This window comes from Pongo abelii, chromosome 7 (genome assembly GCF_028885655.2).
Source record: "Pongo abelii isolate AG06213 chromosome 7, NHGRI_mPonAbe1-v2.0_pri, whole genome shotgun sequence".
NCBI lineage: Eukaryota > Metazoa > Chordata > Mammalia > Primates > Hominidae > Pongo > Pongo abelii.
Window position 1 is genome coordinate 696,481 of NC_071992.2, and position 18,312 is coordinate 714,792.

Consider the following 18,312-nt stretch of genomic DNA (forward strand, 5'->3'; position numbering starts at 1 on the left):
TGGGAGGATGTGGAGGAATTGGGTCCTGGGCGCTGCTGCTGGGAATGGAAGATGGGGCAGATGCTGTGGAAAATGGTGTATGGAGATGCATCGAAAACTCGAGACGGAACCACCTTGTGACCCAGCCGTTCCCCTCCTGAGTTGATCCAAACAATGGACAGCGGGGTCTCGGGGCAGCCCCTGCACACCCAGGCTCATAGCGGCTTGTGCACGGCAGCCAGGGGTGGCGGCAGCCGGCGTGTCCGTCCATGGATGGGAGGATGGGTGAAGAGCAGCCCATCCACGCAGCCAAACATGAGTCAGCCTCAAAGAGGAAGGAAATCCCGACGAGGCTGTGGCATGGATGAACCCTGAGGACACTATGCTGAGTGGAATAAGCCAGTCACAGAAAGACCATGCTGTGTGACTGCACTCATATAACACCCCTGGGGTTGCAGATTCATAGAGGCAGAAAGTAGAATGGGGGGTGCCAGGGGCTGGGGAGGGAGCGTGGGAGGAGAACACAGCTAGATGGAGAAAGCAAACGTGGTTAGAGAAAATGGAGTGTTTAGCTGCGTGGCCTCCCTGGGTAGGTCAGCTCCCTGGTCTGTTCCCTGTGCTGGAAGCACAGTTCCGTTTCTGCTGCAGAACAGAGAGGCTGGGGAGACTAGGAACCACCAGGCAGGGCAGAGGGATGGGTAGGAGAGGCCGAGCCAGGCGGGCCGTGCTCCAGCAGTAGCAGCAACATCTCAGGTTTAGGAGGGAATTTAGGGTTTTTCCTGCTGCAGCTTCTTAGTCCTACAGAAATGTTAGATGAATGCAGTTTCTAAGCATCCCTAGCCAGCCGGGGCATGGCCAGGCCCCCACCCCCAACCCACCCCCACGGAATCCCGTGCCTCCTGGTCTGCATCCTGCCTCTGGGATTGGTTTGTGGTTGTGCAAACAATGATTGGTTCCAGGTTCAAGCTCTCGACTCACAGAAGTACTTTGCACCTCCAGAGGAAAGCCCGGGGCTAAAGAGGCTCCCTTTGCCTTTTACAAGATGACCTGAAGTGAGACACCGTTGCCTGCAAGTACGGAAGTGGAACCGAGGGCAGGCCGGGTCCTGCAGAGCTGCGTGCGACGTGGGGTCCTGGGAGAGTCCTGCCCTCCAGAGTCACTTTCCCTTTGGGTAAAATGATGAGGTTTTGCAGAATGCTCCTTCTGAGCTTTAAGGCTTCACGTCTCTCTCTGCTTGACAGCTAGGAAGGCAGACACCGTGGAAGACCCTGAACTGCTGGGTGCCTTTTGACCCTGCCAGGATGACCAATTCAATGAGGCTGCCCTGTGATTCATCTAACTTACCTGTCGTATCTAATTTCTCACATTGCAAATCAATTCAATTAGATTTAATTAGCTAGATGGAGCAAATATGCACCCTTGTCTGCAGCAGATAGGCAGGAAACCTGTCCCATGAAGGGGAGGGCGGGGTTAGAGTCCAGTCCTGCGGTCTTGGATGAAGCCGCCCTTCCATCCAGTGTGGCCTTGGGGCCGCCCCTCAGCCCAGAAGCTGTCAGGAGGGTCTTTCTGCAGGGAGGGAAGTCCGTTAGGCTTGCTGTGGTTTCATGACAGCATCCAGCAGCCCTCCTGCCTGCAGGTCTATCCAGGACTCTGTTAACCGTTGCTCTGTTGGGAAATGTTTGCAGGGCACCAGCCCTGCCAGGTGCTGGCCTAGGCTCTGGACATGGGGGTCTCCAAGGGGTGCTCTGACGGAACGAGACCCCCTTCAGCCAGCAGCATGGGGCCCGAGCCCCTCCTCTTGCTGTGACCATGTGGATGTGGTTGTCTCGGAGTGCAGAGGTTCCCATGGTTACTGTTGAAGCATTGGGAGGTTCGGCGTCTCCGAGTAGCTCAGGCTCCTCTCCTTGGCTGTCGGCCCAAGGCTCCGAGGTCACCCAGGCCGTGTGGCTCAGGCGTCAGGCCCCTGCTTGCTCTTCCCCAACTAGGCTGTGTGGCTCAGGCTTCAGGCCCCTCTTGCTCTTTCCAAGGTCACCCAGGACGTGTGGCTCAGGCGTCAGGCCCCTCTTGCTCTTTCCAAGGTCACCCAGGACGTGTGGCTCAGGCATCAGGCCCCTCTTGCTCTTCCCTTCTGGAAGGCAGGGGCGTCTTCCCCTCGTGCGTGAGACGTCCTTGTGGGAAGGGCCCTCTCGGAGCAGTGTGCGTCTCCTTCTCCCATGGCCACTGCAATGTTTCTGCTGTTGGAGGCTCAGTCAGCTGAGCCCTTGGGTGGGAGACGCCCCCAAAGCAGCCTCCCCACAGCCTGAGATGGACACGGAATGAGTGATCTTTGTGGCTTCCAGCCCTTAGACTTGGAGGTTGTCACTCCAGCACGGTTGAGACATCTCCGTGTTACAGAGACTGGTGTGACAGGGACAGGGCTGCCCTCCCCTCCAGTGCATTCACAACAGCCAAGATGCTGAATCTGCCTGCGTGCCCAGGAGTGATGTGTGGGTGAAGAGAATGTGGCATGTACACAATGGAATACTATTTAGCCTTAAAAAAGAATGAAATCCTGTCATTTGTGGAAATGTGGATGGAGCTGGGGGACACCATGACAAATAAGCCAGGCGCAGAAAGACAAGCACAGCTGATCTCACTCATGTGGGAATCTATGACAAGGCAAGTGTATGGAGGCGGAGCAGAGGTGTGGTGGGGAGAGCACAGTGAAAGCTGGCAGGGGCGGGGTGGGGAGAGCGGAGTGGCGGCTGGCAGGGGCGGGGTGGGGAGAGCGGAGTGGCAGTTGGCAGGAGTGGGGTGGGGGAGTGGAGTGGCGGCTGGCAGGGGCGGGGTGGGGAGAGCAGAGTGGCGGATGGCAGGAGTGGGGTGGGGAGAGCGGAGTGGCGGTTGGCAGGGGTGGGTGGGGGGAGCGGAGTGGCGGTTGGCAGGGGTGGGGTGGGGGGAGCGGAGTGGCGGATGGCAGGGGTGGGGTGGGGAGAGCGGAGTGGTGGTTGGCAGGGGTGGGGTGGGGGGAGTGGAGTGGCGGCTGACAGGGGTGAGGTGGGGGGAGCGGAGTGGCGGATGGCAGGTGTGGGGTGGGGAGAGCGGAGTGGTGGTTGGCAGGGGTGGGGTGGGGAGAGCGGAGTGGCGGATGGCAGGGGTGGGGTGGGGGGAGCGGAGTGGTGGTTGGCAGGGGCGGGGTGGGGGGAGCGGAGTGGTGGTTGGCAGGGGTGGGGTGGGGGGAGTGGAGTGGAGTGGCGGATGGCAGGGGTGGGGTGGGGAGAGCGGAGTGGTGGTTGGCAGGAGTGGGGTGGGGAGAGCGGAGTGGTGGTTGGCAGGAGTGGGGTGGGGGGAGTGGAGTGGCGGCTCGCAGGGGTGAGGTGGGGGGAGTGGAGTGGCGGATGGCAGGGGTGGCATGGGAAGGGCGGAGTTGTGGCTGGCAGGGCAGGGTGGGGGAGTGGGGTGGTGGCTGGCAGGGCTGGGGTGGGTGTGGGGAGTCAGCTGGGTGGGCTGGTGGGCTCTGGAGGCTGCACAGTATGGTGACTGCAGTTAATAATAACACGGAGCTGCATATTTCAAAACAGCCAGAAGAGGGGATTTAAAATGTTCTCACCACAAAGAAATGGTAAATCCTTGAGGTGATGGATACGCTAATTAGCTCAATTTGGTCATTCCACAATGCATGCAGGATGGAAACATCATATCGAACTCCATAAATATACACAGTCATTATCTGTCAACTAAAAATAAAACTGTTAAAGTTATGGATGTGTATAATGTAATAGCTGTTGCAGTTGCAGTGTCATTTTATCTGCAGCCCCGCCCGTGCTGAGACACAGCAGCTCTTTCTACCTCTGTTTCCCGGGGAGCAGGGGGCCATCGGCCTCTGGACGCCACCACTCACCCCTCTTCTGAGACACAGCAGCTCTCTTCACCTCTCTTTCTGGGGAGCAGGGGGCTGTTAGCCTCTGGATGCCACCCCCCATCCCTCTTCTGAGACACAGCAGCTCTCTCCACCTCTGTTTCCGGGGAGCAGGGGGCTGTCGGTCTCTGGACGCTGCCCGTGCCCCCTTCTGAGACCACACATTTGGCGCTGATGAGGAGCAGGAAGGGTTTGTGTAGCCAGAGCTTGAGAGGAGGCTGGGAGTGGCAGCTCGAGCCACATTGCATGGGGCCTTCAGGCCCTTTAAGGACAAAATGTCTGGGGCCATCGCAGAGGGTTTTGAGCAGAATGATGCAGTGTAACTTGGGGTTTACGAGGTTTACGACAGCCCTTTCGGTGGTGGTGTGAAGGAGGGTTATGGGACAGGAGGCTGCTGGACCGGTTAGGCTGCGGGAGGATGGTTGCTGGCCAGGTCGTTGTGGGGCAGTGGTGAGAGGTGTCAATCTCCAGGGTTTGTTGGATGGGGATGATAGTGGCTAGGTTGGTGTGGGGCAGTGGTGAGAGATGTCAATCCCCAGGGTTTTTTGGATGGGGATGATAGTGGCTAGGTGGGTGTGGGGCAGTGGTGAGAGGTGTCAATCTCCAGGGTTTGTTGGATGGGGATGATAGTGGCTAGGTAGGTGTGGGGCAGTGGTGAGAGGTATCAATCCCCAGGGTTTGTTGGATGGGGATGATAGTGGCTAGGTGGGTGTGGGGCAGTGGTGAGAGGTGTCAATCCCCAGGGTTTTTTGGATGAGGATAATGGAAGGGATGCAGGTTTGGAGGAGAGGATGCGGGGTTTTGTGCAGGACCTGCCCGGGGATTGGAATGGTGATACCATTGCCAGTTCTACCTGGCATCCTGAGCTGCTGGGATGGGGTGACACCAGGGTGGGGGGGCTGGGTGGTGGGGAGATGATGTATTTCGGGAAGTCACACTAATTTTGGGGTACCTATCCGACATCTAAGTGGTGCCATGGACTGAACGTGTCTCCCCAAATCCCTATGTTGAAGCCTTGGTCCCCAGTGGGATGGTGCTTGGAGGGTGGGGCCCTGGGGGGCTATGAGGGCGAGATGTAGTCACGAGGGTGGGGCCCCCATGTTGGTATTCGTGCCCTTGTAGGAAGAGGAAGAGACCAAGTACTGTCCTCTAGGGGAGGACATGGCAGGAAGGCACCATCTGAGCCAGGAAGTAGGTCCTCCCCAGACACTGCCGTCACCTCCGCCCTGGCCTTGCAGCCTCCAGAACTGTGAGAAATGAATTCTGCTGTTTATTTATAAGCCCCCCAGTCTATGGCTTTTATCAGCCCCAGCTAAGACAAGTGGTGTCTCTTGATAAATTGATGAATTCTCTGTGTTTTGAAGAGTCTTCATGGATGGTACTTCAGCCCAAGGAGATGCATGTGCTTTGTAAGAGATTTGAGGGGTGGAGTCGCCCCAAGTTTTACATCTGTAACAGGCTTTGAATGACTGTTCTTGCCTCAGTGCCACCAGAGTTGCCGGCGCAAGGGAGAAGCATTGGAGGAAACCCCCTCACTGGTGTGGAATCGGAGCCCCCTTCCTGCGCTTGGAGTAGGGGTTCAGCAGCAGGTCTCTTTTCACTGTGACAAATGCTGACGTTTCATGGAGATGCCGGAATCTCGTGTAAAACATGAGCATGGGCTCGCCCTCACTCCCTTATTTCACAGGTGTTTGTCACCAAGCGACCCTGGTCCTGCCAGGCCATGTTGAGGGTCCGTTCCTTTCTCCAAACCCTGTTTGCTCTTGTCTGGGTTTGTTGGACGCATGTTTTAAATAAGAAGGTGAACACCACGAGTGTGGGGATGTATCTACATTGTAACGGGAAAGCTGTAGGAAGGCCTGGGAGGACTTTAACTCCAAATGAATTTCACGGTCATTTTACATTTTTTCTTAAGGACATTTCAGCGCTGCTTCCTCACAGTTGTAAAAATTGTTGTGCAGACTAGCTGGAACGTTATTTTACATGAGTCCGTTTTAATCTCATCTAATAAACATGGGCATCTGGTAAGAAGCCGAGGAGTCACAGGGGTGTGTGCGAGCGTGAAGGGCTGCGTCTCACTCATATGACCCGGCACCCCTGCATCCTCCGTGCTCTCTGCCGCCCCTTCCCTGCCCCGGCGGCTGCTCTCTTCCCGCCCCTCCCCCTCCCCATGGGCTCATAGGGCTGCATCCTGAGTTTCGGGTGAGCCATAAGTGAGCACCGCAGATGCGTGAATAACGCTCTTCTGTTCAACGGCGTTTCGTTATGACACTGATGAGGAAAACATCGATCCCAGCTGGGGTGCTGTCCGTGTGGGGTTGGCTCATTCCCCCAGGGCTGGGTGAGTTTCTCTGGGGACCAGGTTTCCTCCCACATCCCAGAGCCCTGCACCTGCAGCGAGTTGCTGTGTTCCCTCGGTCCCTGTCTCAGTGCCTGCAGTGACATCCATCCAGGCCTGGTTCCTGCCTGGCACCCTGAGCTGCTGGGGGGCGCTCCTGCCACGTGTGTCTCTGATCTGCAATAAGTGGGTTGGAAAATGAATGAATGAATGTTATAAATTTTTGTAAAAACACATGTACCAGGTCTAGGATACCCGTACAAATGCACGGTAAACCGTGCAGCAGGAAAGCGCTCAGTCAGCCCCTGCAGGCTGTTCTTGTCTGTGACTGTGGGGGCGGAAGTGTTCCCCATGGTGTTTGCAAATGTTTATCCCATGACTTAACCCACTGTGGCCAGGGCTGTAGCCTCCTGCTTAGGTGAGGCCTGGAGACTTCACTCCCCAAATCTCTTACAAAGCACACGCGTCTCCTTGGGCTGAAGTGCATCCTGGCGTGGTCCCTGGAAGGTGGTCCTTGGCCGGGGCAGCACTGTTTGGCGTGCGAGCTTTGCACTTACTGAGACGCTTCATCCACAGGGCACACGCCCAAAGCCCGTGCAGTGTCTGGTGCCCTCTCATCCATTTCTCTAGTCACAGAGATGAGGTTGGGGTGCTGTGTGCAGGCAAGGGGCCTGGAGAAGCGACAGGTTTGGATGTGGATTTTCAGGCACCTGCCTTTTGGGACTCCGTGTGCTTCCAGTCCCTGCAGCTCATTGCTGGGGTCCTCACTCAGATGCCTCTGTGGGGACCTCTGGTCCTGCATTCCCAGCTCTAAGAAGGCCCTCCATCTGCTCTTTATCTCACAAAGCATGTGGAAGTTGTTGCTTTGTGCTCGCCGAGTCCGTTCTTCTGGTGCTTGTGAGTTTTTGCCTTGGCCACTCTCCAGTGTAAAATGGGGTTTCAGTGGCAGCTTTGAAGGGGGTTAGTGGAGTGGATCTCCCTCTTCACTGGAGGCTGAGCCCTGCACATCAGAGAATGTTTCTTGCACCAGCAGCACCAGCAGTGCCTGGGAGCTTGACGGACAAATGGACTCTTGGGCCCCGCCCCGGAACTCCTGGGTGGGCCCAGCAGAAGGTGTTTAACAAGCCCTCCAGGTGGTTCTGACGCCGGTGGAAGTGTGAAGACCTCTGACTCATGGATTACAACTGTTGACTGATTGCAGCTCATCCCAGTGCTGGTGAAATCCAGCAAAACAGCAGCCTGATGTCTTTACGCCACTGACGCTACATCTCCAGCCCCTGGATGGTTCCTCTGTCCAACCTGCTCCCACAGTGCCTTCCTCATGGGACTCCTTCAGTCCTCAGCTGCCCTACGAGCTGTGGTTTCGCCTGGACACAGAAGGTGCAGCACAACCTGTGAGCCATTGGCCAAAGATGGCCTTCCCGTGGCAGCAGAGCTGAGATGTCCCCTGAGCAGCCTGTCTGATGCCTGCACCTGCCTTCCCTGGGCCATGCTGCTGACAAGGGCCTCAGTGGTGAGTGTGACTCCTTAGAGCTGGCAAGATCCAGGATACTGGCCCTGCATGCAGAGGCATGGGTGTTACACGGGGTACATGACTGGGCTGCGAGAGGCAAAGGGGAGTTCCGGTCCTGGCCTCTCTGGCTGTGTGTGCGGTGGCAGGCACCTCATCTCTTAATTACTTTTAATGCCATAGAAGGGAGGCCAGACATAGAAGACATTATCAAACAAACTTGGAAATCATTAAGTCCTGGCATCACAAAAATTAAAATGCTATACGTCTCATCTCATAGAAAGCTTGTAATGCCACATATTCTAGAAACAAACCTAAGGCAGTTTCTTCTAGGTTGAATTAGCTGGAAAGAATTAATTGAGTACGTATTAATGTTCTTGACACTCTAAAGCGTGTATTCACGTCTCAGGCTCGTGTGGCTGGAGAAGCACATTCAATGGTGTGGTGTAGCTGCTTGTGTTTCACAGAAACACCACTTGTTATGTGAACTGCAGAGGGTGAGACTGTGGGATGCCCTGTGGGACATGCACCCTCCCTCCTGAGGCCGACAGGAACAGCGAGAGTCACCATCCCAGAAGGCAGAAGACACGGAGGATGGGTGACAGAGGAGAAAGCAGAACACGTCTTTAAGACCTCTGTGTTTGGAAATAACTTCACATGTAAAAGTTATAAAAATAAAGGAGGACAGAGGGCACTGAGGGACGGTGGGTGCCTCCTCTTCACGGCGTCGCTCCCGGGTGGACGGTGGGCGCCCTGCTCTTCACGGCGTTGCTCCCGGGTGGACGGTGGGCGCCCTCCTCTTCACGGTGTCGCTCCTGGAGCCCCGAGGCCCACATCCTCTCCTGGTGTTCATTTTGGTTATACCTTGGAGCTGGTGGTCTTGCCCACATATAATTACTATTCTTTGTCTCCCCTTGCGGCAAATAAGCAGTGTGTGGGGAATAGTTTTAAACCACATGATACCTTGTTCCTCATCAGAATTTCCCCCAGTTCTGCACCCATGGATGGCTCCTGCCCCATCCCATGTTTATGAGGCTACATGTAAACTGGAAGGGAGGAGCTGGCATTAAATCCATCACCAGGAGGCGGCTGCAGCCTGAAAGGAGCATTGGTGGAGAGAAATGCCGGGGAGGTTAACAGCAGGACGGCAGAAGCTGAGATATTCACTAAAGGATTGGAATGTGAAGGCGGGAGAATTTCCCAGGAAGTAGAACAAAAACACAAAGAAACAGAAAACAGAAGTGAGATATTAAAAGAAAATGGGCTCCGTAGGGCCGACAGCTGAATAATAGAAGTTCCAAGAGAAGAGAACAGAGAAGTATTTTGAACTTCCAAAAGTGGAAGGATATGAGTTTTTATTGTCAAAACTATATACATAGTTTTAAAAGACAGGTCGGCATAGGTTGGGTGTGGTGGCTCATGCCTGAAATCCCAGCACTTTAGGAGGCTGAGGCAGGAAGATTGCATGAGGCCAAGAGTTTGTGACCAGCTGGTAAAGACCCCATCTTTAAAAAAAATTTTTTTTTTAAATTAGCGGGGTATGATGTTGTGTGCCTGCAGTCCCAGCTACTCAGGAGGCTGATGTAGGAGGATTGCTTGAGCTGAGCCCAGGAGGTTGAGGCTGCAGTGAGCTATGATCACACCATTGCACTCCAGCCTGGGCAACAGAGCAAGACCCTGTCTCAAACAAAAAGTAGGTCCAAAGGCTTAAACAGCAATGCAGTCCTCCACTGCACAAATCGATCTATTTCTATATTATTTGAATTTCTTCCAAAGAAAGTGAACACGTGAATCTCTTTATTAATAAAAAGTAAAGTGTTTATCTGCTAAGAAAGCAAGTGTGGAAACACTTCTTGGTTGGTAGAGAGGATTGACCCTTGAGTGTGAGGGGCAGAGGCGGGGGTGCAGGCAGAACATCCAGAGAGGAGCAAAACGTTAAATTATCACGGTGAGACGTGTATTCCGAGGGCTTGAGAAATGCCGGGTGGGGGCTCAGAGGAGAGCAGGATGTAAGCATGTGGAGTCATGTTGTACAGGGAGGGTGTGGGCTGGAAGTTGAAACCGTTTGATCATTGGAGAGGGAGATCCATCAAGAACAGCCTCGATGGCAGCCCAGGGCGTCCCCATTGCCGTGGCAGCGTCGTTCTCCTGACGCTTGAGCTTGACCCCTTCCAGGCTCATCGACAAGCATCTCGTACGCTGTCAGCCATTTAATACTTGCCCTGTGACATCGTTGCTCCCATTTGCAGGCTGGGCATGAGATTTCCAGGGCTTCGCTGGACATCTGTGGCTCAGTTTGGATCCTCGGGGATGGGCAGGGAGGACACTGGCTGGAGGGCCGCGTGGGAGCCGTGCAGCCCCCACTGGACCGCACCTGCGAGGTTCTGTGGTCAGGGAAACCCAGGGGGGTTCCAATCCATGGTCATCGGAACCGAGGAGCCCTGGTGGGTCCACCGCAGAGGGATTGGTCAGGAATGTTGCCCCAGAAGCAAGACACAGGCTGGACTGAGGCTGAGGCCAGCAGACGGGGGACAGTGCCCAGGCACAGACCCAAGCCTGGCCACTCGCCTCCTCGGGCACCCAGCCATGTTCATTTATTCCTCTCGGGCTCTGATCATTCCTACCGGCTAGGAGTCCTCGCTGAGCCCCCATCGTACCTGGCACAGAGCGGATGTCTGTTCTGGGACTGTGTTTTAATTTGTGAGGGGGAGACGCGGTCTTGCATTGGCGGGGGCGGGGGGGGGGGCGCTCCAAGGGCAACCGGAGGGTTCAAGGAAGGAGTCACGGTGTGCAGTTCGTGCCGGTGGAGAGTGGAGGGTCCAGGCGTGTGCAAGGTTTGAGCCCAGGTAGCCTGGCATGAGTCACAGACGCGCTGGGTGCCCTGCGTGAGGGTGACTGAGATACAGCCCCCGCCGCTTTGGGGAGCCGAGAATCACAAGGAAACAGCCGGGCTGGGACGGAAGAAGACGGCTGGCAGCACGAGGAGATGGACGCCAGGGGTGGGGGGGTGGAAAGTGTGCGGGTGGGCGGGGCCGGGGGGGTGGAAAGTGTGCGGGTGGGCGGGGCCGGGGGGGGCGGAAAGTGTGCGGGTGGGCGGGGCCGGGGGGGGCGGAAAGTGTGCGGGTGGGCGGGGCCGGGGGGGTGGAAAGTGTGCGGGTGGGCGGGGGTGGGGGGGGTGGAAAGTGTGCGGGTGGGCGGGGGTGGGGGCGTGGAAGGTGGGTGGGGGTGGAGGTGGTGGAAAGTCTGCGGGTGGGCGGGGCCGGGGGGGTGGAAAGTGTGCGGGTGGGCGGGGGTGGGGGGGTGGAAGGTGTGCGGGTGGTTGGGGGTGGGGGGGGTGGAAAGTGTACGGGTGGGCGGGGCCGGGGGGGTGGAAAGTGTGCGGGTGGGAGGGGCCGGGGAGGTGGAAAGTGTGCGGGTGCGGGCGGGGGGAGTGGAAAGTGTGCAGGTGGTTGGGGGTGTAGGGGGTGGAAAGTGTGCGGGTGGGCGGGGCCGGGGGGGGTGGAACGTGTGCGGGTGGGCGGGGCCGGGGGGTGGAAAGTGTGCGGGTGGGTGGGGGCGGGGGGAGTGGAAATTGTGCAGGTGGTTGGAGGTGTAGGGGGTGGAAAATGTGCGGGTGGGCGGGGCCGGGGGGGTGGAAAGTGTGCGGATGGGCGGGGGTGGGGGGGGGGTGGAAAGTGTACGGGTGGGCGGGGCCTGGGGGTGGAAAGTGTGCGGGTGGGGGCGGGGGGAGTGGAAAGTGTGCAGGTGGTTGGGGGTGTAGGGGGTGGAAAGTGTGCGGGTGGGCGGGGCCGGGGGGGGTGGAACGTGTGCGGGTGGGCGGGGCCGGGGGGTGGAAAGTGTGCGGGTGGGTGGGGGCGGGGGGAGTGGAAATTGTGCAGGTGGTTGGAGGTGTAGGGGGTGGAAAATGTGCGGGTGGGCGGGGCCGGGGGGGTGGAAAGTGTGCGGATGGGCGGGGGTGGGGGGGTGGAAAGTGTGCGGGTGGGCGGGGCCGGGGGGGTGGAAAGTGTGCGGGTGGGCGGGGGCGGTTGAGGGAGTTTGAGACGAGTGTTGTGGAGCAGCAGGCCAGGGATCCCACGCGGCCATCAGAGTCCCTGTGAGTTATCTTGTCGCCTCCATTCTCTTTAATCTTGTTAATGTCAGGACGTTTTTATCCTTTGATTTCTGGAGGCAGTCACAGGTTGGTTGGGGCCAAAGATTACAAACAAGGATGTTTTATGAAGCTACTCAGCAGGTTGGGGAATAGCTGGGTTTGGCTGTAGGATAAGCGGAGTGTAGGCGTCCCGTCCGCTGGTTCAAACATCAGTTTGAGAGCAGGGAGGGGCGGCAGAAATAACTGCGGAGCCCCCTGGGCAGCACCTTTGAAGGCTGTGATGTCAGCTCAATACATGTGCAAGGCCGTGTCCATAAAGTCAGCCACAACAGGCCTGTGTATTTTTGTGGCTGTGGCTTGTGCAGAGCTAGTAACGATTGTCACCATCTCAGAATACAGCAGCTGCCAGTGTCAGATTGCTTCCCATAGGACGTCATCGCGAGGCAACTTGTTTCTACTGCTGTACCCCTGCTTGGTATGAGTGTTATTCCTCCACTCTGTACATGTGGCCACTGAGACCAAGAGCTCAGTGACTCGGTGCACGGCACGGCCAGGGAGGATGCCAACCCCTCCTTCCTGCATCCCTGGCGATGTAATAGCTGAATCGTGTCTCCCAAAAAGTGTGTGATGGAGCCCAGCGCCTCCAGACATGACCTTATTTGGAAATAGTCTTGGGGGAAACCAAGTTGGCACATTTCTGTTAAGTCACCTGATTTATGGTGCTTGTTAACGCAGCCGCAGCAGACCGATGCGTTCCACAGGAACACTTCCCCAGCTCAGACTCACATTCATCAGGGATCCTCTGTTTCCCTGGAGGACGGAGCTGCACCAGAGGCATCAGGGAGGGTGAGGAAGAGGCGCCGCCGCGCCTGGGCCTCTGGCCGCAGGCAACACACGCAGTCCAGGCCCTGAGTGGAGAGGACGCTGGTGGGGTGTCCAGAGCCCTGGCTGGGGCTGAGTTTCTTCATCTGAAAATCAGTCACGTGTCTGACATCCGTGGCATATGACGAGGCCACTGGCCACACATAGCCTGTGAGCATTTGGTGTGTAGACAGGGTGACTGGGCATCCAGATTTCAGGTTTTAACTGATTTTCATTAATTAAAATTACATTGTTGGCCAGGCGTGATGGCTCATGCCTGTAATCCCAGCACTTTGGGAGGCCGAAGTGGGTGGATTGCTTGAGGTCAGGAGTTCGAGACCAGCTTGGCCAGTGTGGCAAAACTCCATCCCTACTAAAAATATAAAAATTAGCCAGGCGTGGTGGCAGGCGCCTGTAATCCCAGTGACTAGGGAGGCTGAGGCAGAAGAATCACTTGAACCCAGGAGGTAGAGGTTGCAGTGAGCTGGGATTGCACCACTGCACTCCAGCCTGGGTGACAGAACAAGACGTCTCAAAAAAAATTACATGGCTGCATGTGACAGCTCCAGTGGACGTGCGGCCACTGACCCGGGGGTGCTCCTCTCCATGTTCTGTGATTCTGCTTTCCTCAGACGAGGAGGGCCCTGCTTAGGCTGATGCCACGGAGGAGTTAGAAATCAGTATTTCGGGAACACGTGTCAGTGCTCGCAGCTGGGCAGGTGTGGACAGACACTTCGGGGTGACCGCTGAGCATATTTTGTGGCCCCGGCACCCATGGCAGGCAGAACTCACACCTCCTGATCTTTCTCAGCTGCTAAACGCTGCCGTAGAACAGGCAGGTTGTGTGGAATTGAACTTTTAAAAGTGCCTTTGGGCAATAAGGATAATTTCATTCTCCTCTGCAGCCTTCTGTAAATCCTTCAGAGAGGAAGAAATAAACCTATTATGGTCCTGCCTTCCTGCTCCAGCCACAGCCGGTGTGGGAAGCCACATGTGCTCAGTCTTGCAGAGGCCGTGGCTGGTCTGGATTTAATGTACTATCCTGCCTGTTACTGTGGCGGGGAGGGTGCTGTCAACGTTAGGGATGAGTGCCTTTTTCGAACACAGATTGTCTACTTTTAGGGAAGTCACAAGTGGATTCTACCCTGGAAGGTTGATGATTTGTGTTGGATCCTCAAGTAAAAAGAGCTACCTGGCGGGTTCAAGGAAAGCTCTGTGGGAGCTGCAGGGTGGGCATTGTGTTTGTGGGACCATCTGACAAGATCCCAGGGTGCAGTGAGTGGCTCTGCTGGTCGGAGCTGCTGGGGGCTGTCTCCTGGGGAGAGCGAGAGGCTGGAAGGACCCCAGGGGTCGGGTGTACTTGGATCACTGAGAATGGACCGTGCACAGCTGCCCCGGGAACCCCATGACTGGCTCGTGGGATCATTCGTCATACGGCTGACATGTCATGCATCTGAACTGGTGACTCTCAAGCGATTTCCTCCCCCACAGCCCTTTTTCAAATCGAACAGAGATGGCATAAAACAGGCCCTGGCAGATGCAATTGTGTCATGCGTGAGGTCTGATCAGCTGAGTCCAGGGATGAGGTTTGAGGTTTGCAGTTCTCTGGAGCGAGGGATCTGCCTGTCCCTGACCCTGAAGGAGTCCCAGAGGCAGGATGTGGGCCTCCCGTGAGCACCTCCAGCGCTCTGGTTCTGTGCATTGTCAGAATCCAGGGTTTGGAGGGGCGGTCACAGGAGCTGCGGCATTTGAGGGGGTCGCCAGCTCCCATGGAGGTGACATCCTGGGTTGGTCCTGCTGCGGCGGATCACAGCTTGGGGTCCCAGCCCCACCCTCCTGCCCCCAAGCATGTGTCCTACTGACCTCACACGCACATCTCGTGACCTCTCGCGGCCCTTTCCAACGCTGTTGCCACTGCACGTGATAGAGACGTGGCTGAGACTGTGAAAGGGCAGCGATGGTGGTGGAGTCCCGTGCTGTGATTTCATTGATTGAAACTTTATTCTCGCTTCTTCAAGACATGTCTGTGGAATGGGGTTGCCTGTGCTCGCGTTAGTCTGGGGCTAACGGTCGGTGCTGGAGATGCCAGGCCAGGGCCCTGAGTTCCACTGTGGATGTGCGTGGGGCTCACCTGTGGGCAGCTCCTCCTTAGGAGCAGCACCCAGCAGGAGCAGCTCGTGATTTCAGCCAGGAGGAGACTGAGGGAAGAGATCCCTTAGGTGGCATCTGCAGCTGACTAGGTCAGCGTTTCCCCTCTGGCTGTTAATGGGAAGTTGGCACAGAAAAGTATTCTGTGGGCAACTGAGTTTAGGGAAGGATGTGGCAGAGCCTCCGTGTGGAAACGTGTGTCTCTGATCTCCACGTGGGATGTGGAGGCGGTAGCCTTTTCAGACCTGGTGGATCATTGAATGCCTCCTGAGGGGGCGGGTTCTGAGGTCTGGTCTTGATCCCTGAGGCCCTTTGGAAAGTGCTGGAAAGGTGAGTGAATGGGCATGGCTGTGGAATGAGACAGAGGGCAGATCTGCGAGGAGCCCTCGAAGGCGTCAAACCCCAGGACTTGAGTGTGTGTGTGTGTTCTTGCACTGTTGGGCATGGGGGCTAGAAGCTCATCAGGGAAACAGTGTCAGATACGAACTCACAGGCTCAGACTACACTGATGAAAAAAATCGAGAGCTTCCACATGGCACGGGGCCAGAACCTGACCCCGTGGTTATCACAAGGCTTAGCACCTCCCTGCCCCGACTGTCTCACGATGGTTTGTTCTCTGCCTCAGCCACACAGTCATCTCTGTGCACATGAGAAGCATGTGATTGAACTTTTAATTCCACATTTTGCACAGCATTTGCTAGGTACTAAAACTCATAATTGTTTTATTTTCTGTCTCTGTTGATTTGCACAGAGTTGAAAATTGGTAATACTGTCTTGTTTGCGATTGATTATATTTGGGAGAGAATTGTTCTTTTTTCAACATAGAAGAATTGGCGGGAGGGATGGAGGAGAAGGGAGTGGTTATTCCAGATCATCTCTTGTGGTTTCATCCATTGCATTTATGAGAGCCTGCTGTATACTCAGCCAGACTGAAAGTTGATTGAGGGCAAACGTATGACTGGTGTTTCTTTGCAGCAGCCTCTATTCACCCTCTCTCTTGAGTAAATTGCCCTAGAATAGGTAATAAGCAGAGACTTGTAGTTGCTGTCTTCATAGAGGGCTGAGGAATGGCTGCAAGTTCGTCGTGTGGAGTATTTAGGATGAAAGTTCAGCTTTTCCTCTAATTGAGTTTAGAAAGATAATCACACATTTCCCACAGACATCTCTTCAGCTGCAAGTTACTGGAGTCTGTGCTTTGCAATTTGTTTTATGTTGCTGAATCTTGGGAAAGCCATTCTCTGTTATTTTCACCTCTCCTTCACTTACCAAATAAGATATTTTCTTCACATTTTACTACTGAAGTATGAATGTAAATACAGCCCTTACTTTCACATTTTTCTTTGTGATTCACCCTTGATGGAAGCTTAGACTCTAGAAGACCCAACACAATGTTCCAACAGCCCTCCATTTCCAGGCTCTAATTGCGCCTAATATTTTAAAAGCCATCACAAAAATTGGTGGGTCCATTTACCTTATTGTGGGAGCCCCTGGAGTACAGCTTTCAAGACCCTGATGGCCCATTAGTAGGGGCATCCATTAAACCCGGCTGCATTCCCATTCCAGAAACGGCATAGATGATAATCACACTCACCTGATTAATCTTTTCAATGAAAAATGTGTCATCAAGATTTTTCTGTACCGTTTAATTTGTTAGGCCATTCTGGGCATGCTGACTTTGTGCAACATCGAACGACCTTACTAGAAGAAACACTCGCAACAGTTAATGAGATGCCTTCCTCCACCCGAATGATAACAAATGTATTTTATTTATTTGTTTTAAAATAGGTTTTGCCTGGCATTCTGCAGAAGCATTGCTGTATCTTACCAGACAGGAATACAGGTAAATACATTTCATTCTTCTGATTTGAGATTATATGTTTCATATCAGTGGCAAAATTGAGAAATGTGATTACCTAATTTAGATATTTTGTGATTTTATTTTGTGGGTTGTTTTTAGTGCAAGATTGAGTATTAACTAACTGTAAGACCTGAAAATAGGATATTTAGTTCTGTGGTGAGTTATGAGCTGAGCCCAGAGATCTATTTTTATTTGACAGAGGAAATAGATTTATTAATAGATGATTGTTGTCCTGGGTTTTTAAGGGAAACTGGTTGTCTTATAAACTTGAGTTTGTTGGTTTCAAAGTTGTTTATTTTGCTAATTGTACTTATTTATTAAAGAAAATCACCATTCTTATTGGCTAGAGAGAAATGTATTTGGAGTCTGTTTGCAGTCAAGGCCTTTCTTTGTGATCAGGATGAGAATCGGCTAGATGTTATGTTCTTAAAACCCCCAAGGTCTCAGTGAATAAAACATGGGCATGAATGTTTTGAAGTGGGAGATGCATCTCTGTGTAATTTCTCATGGCAGGACAGGCGTGTGTGGCTGGTGGTTGTGAGGAAGTGTTTTCGTGACTTTTAAGGAAACATGACGGAGAAAAAGAAGGTCTAAAAAAAACTTTGTTATCATACAATTAAGGGGAAAAAAGAATCAGTCAGGGCTTTTTATCCTGTGGATATGGATCTGCATTTTTGTTATCCTCCTGCAAGATTTCTGATTTATTTTTATCAAAGAAATTGCAAGTCCTGAGGAAAGTATAGAGAAGATGCCTCTTTCGTGTGAGGGGCTCTGCAAGCTGATTCATTTCTAAAAGCAATCATGTGCTGTCAAGTATGTATTTGTGTCCCAGGATATTTTAGTTGGGTATGAAACAGAGATTTGCTGACATTTTCTTATTCTTACTTGTTTTCTAGCTATAACAAGGTAATTACAAAGACTCTTCTATGGTAATTAGAAGAATTTAATTTGTTGGGATTTACTGTTGACTCGTCACTAAGAATGATGGTATCTCAGTAGCCAACGTTGTCTGTATTATACATTCCAGAGTAAAACACCGGGTGTACTGAGAAAAATACAATCTTTATTAATTATGAGCACGGATGGATGACATTACTGATAGAACTCTTCTTGAGAACACGAAACTGTCCCCATTTTGTTTTCTTTTACCCAGTCAAGTGTGTCTCAGCTACGAGTTTGAGCATATCTGCTTACAGGGAAGCTTGTTGAGTGTGTCAGATATTTTTGAGCCTCTTTTTATTTTCTGGAAGTCTTGGTTATGAGTAAAAATATATGAAAAAGTCACATGTGCAAAAACAAAGATTTTTGCAACTGTGTCCATCAAAGTCAACATCACACAATTTTTTAAAAGAAATTAATTTTCCTGATTCAGGTGAATCATTACTCTGATTCTAAGAAACATCAGGAATAACGATAAAATAAGTTAAAAGCTAACTACTATACTGTGGGCATCTCAGTGGGTCTTAAGTATGGAAATGAATTTTCCTTGTCTTTTTTTTTTTTTTTGATAATTTGTTCTGTAAATGGTTTTAAGTTAATTTGGAAAACATTGCCAACTGGAGATATTTATTTACTTTTCATGAGACTCCAAGTAATCATTCTGTAAAACCAAGAGTGCTGCCTTCCACTG

General features: G+C 53.5%; 1 protein-coding gene across 1 annotated transcript in view; it reads left to right on the top strand.

Annotated features, from left to right (window-relative positions):
• The window catches only part of DLGAP2 (DLG associated protein 2), an 858,034-nt gene that overhangs the window by 79,760 nt on the left and 759,962 nt on the right, over positions 1 to 18,312 (top strand). The window contains exon 4 of the mRNA XM_063726493.1: positions 16,610 to 16,664. Within this exon, the coding sequence (XP_063582563.1) occupies positions 16,610 to 16,664 (55 nt within the window). The remainder of the gene's footprint in view (positions 1 to 16,609; positions 16,665 to 18,312) is intronic.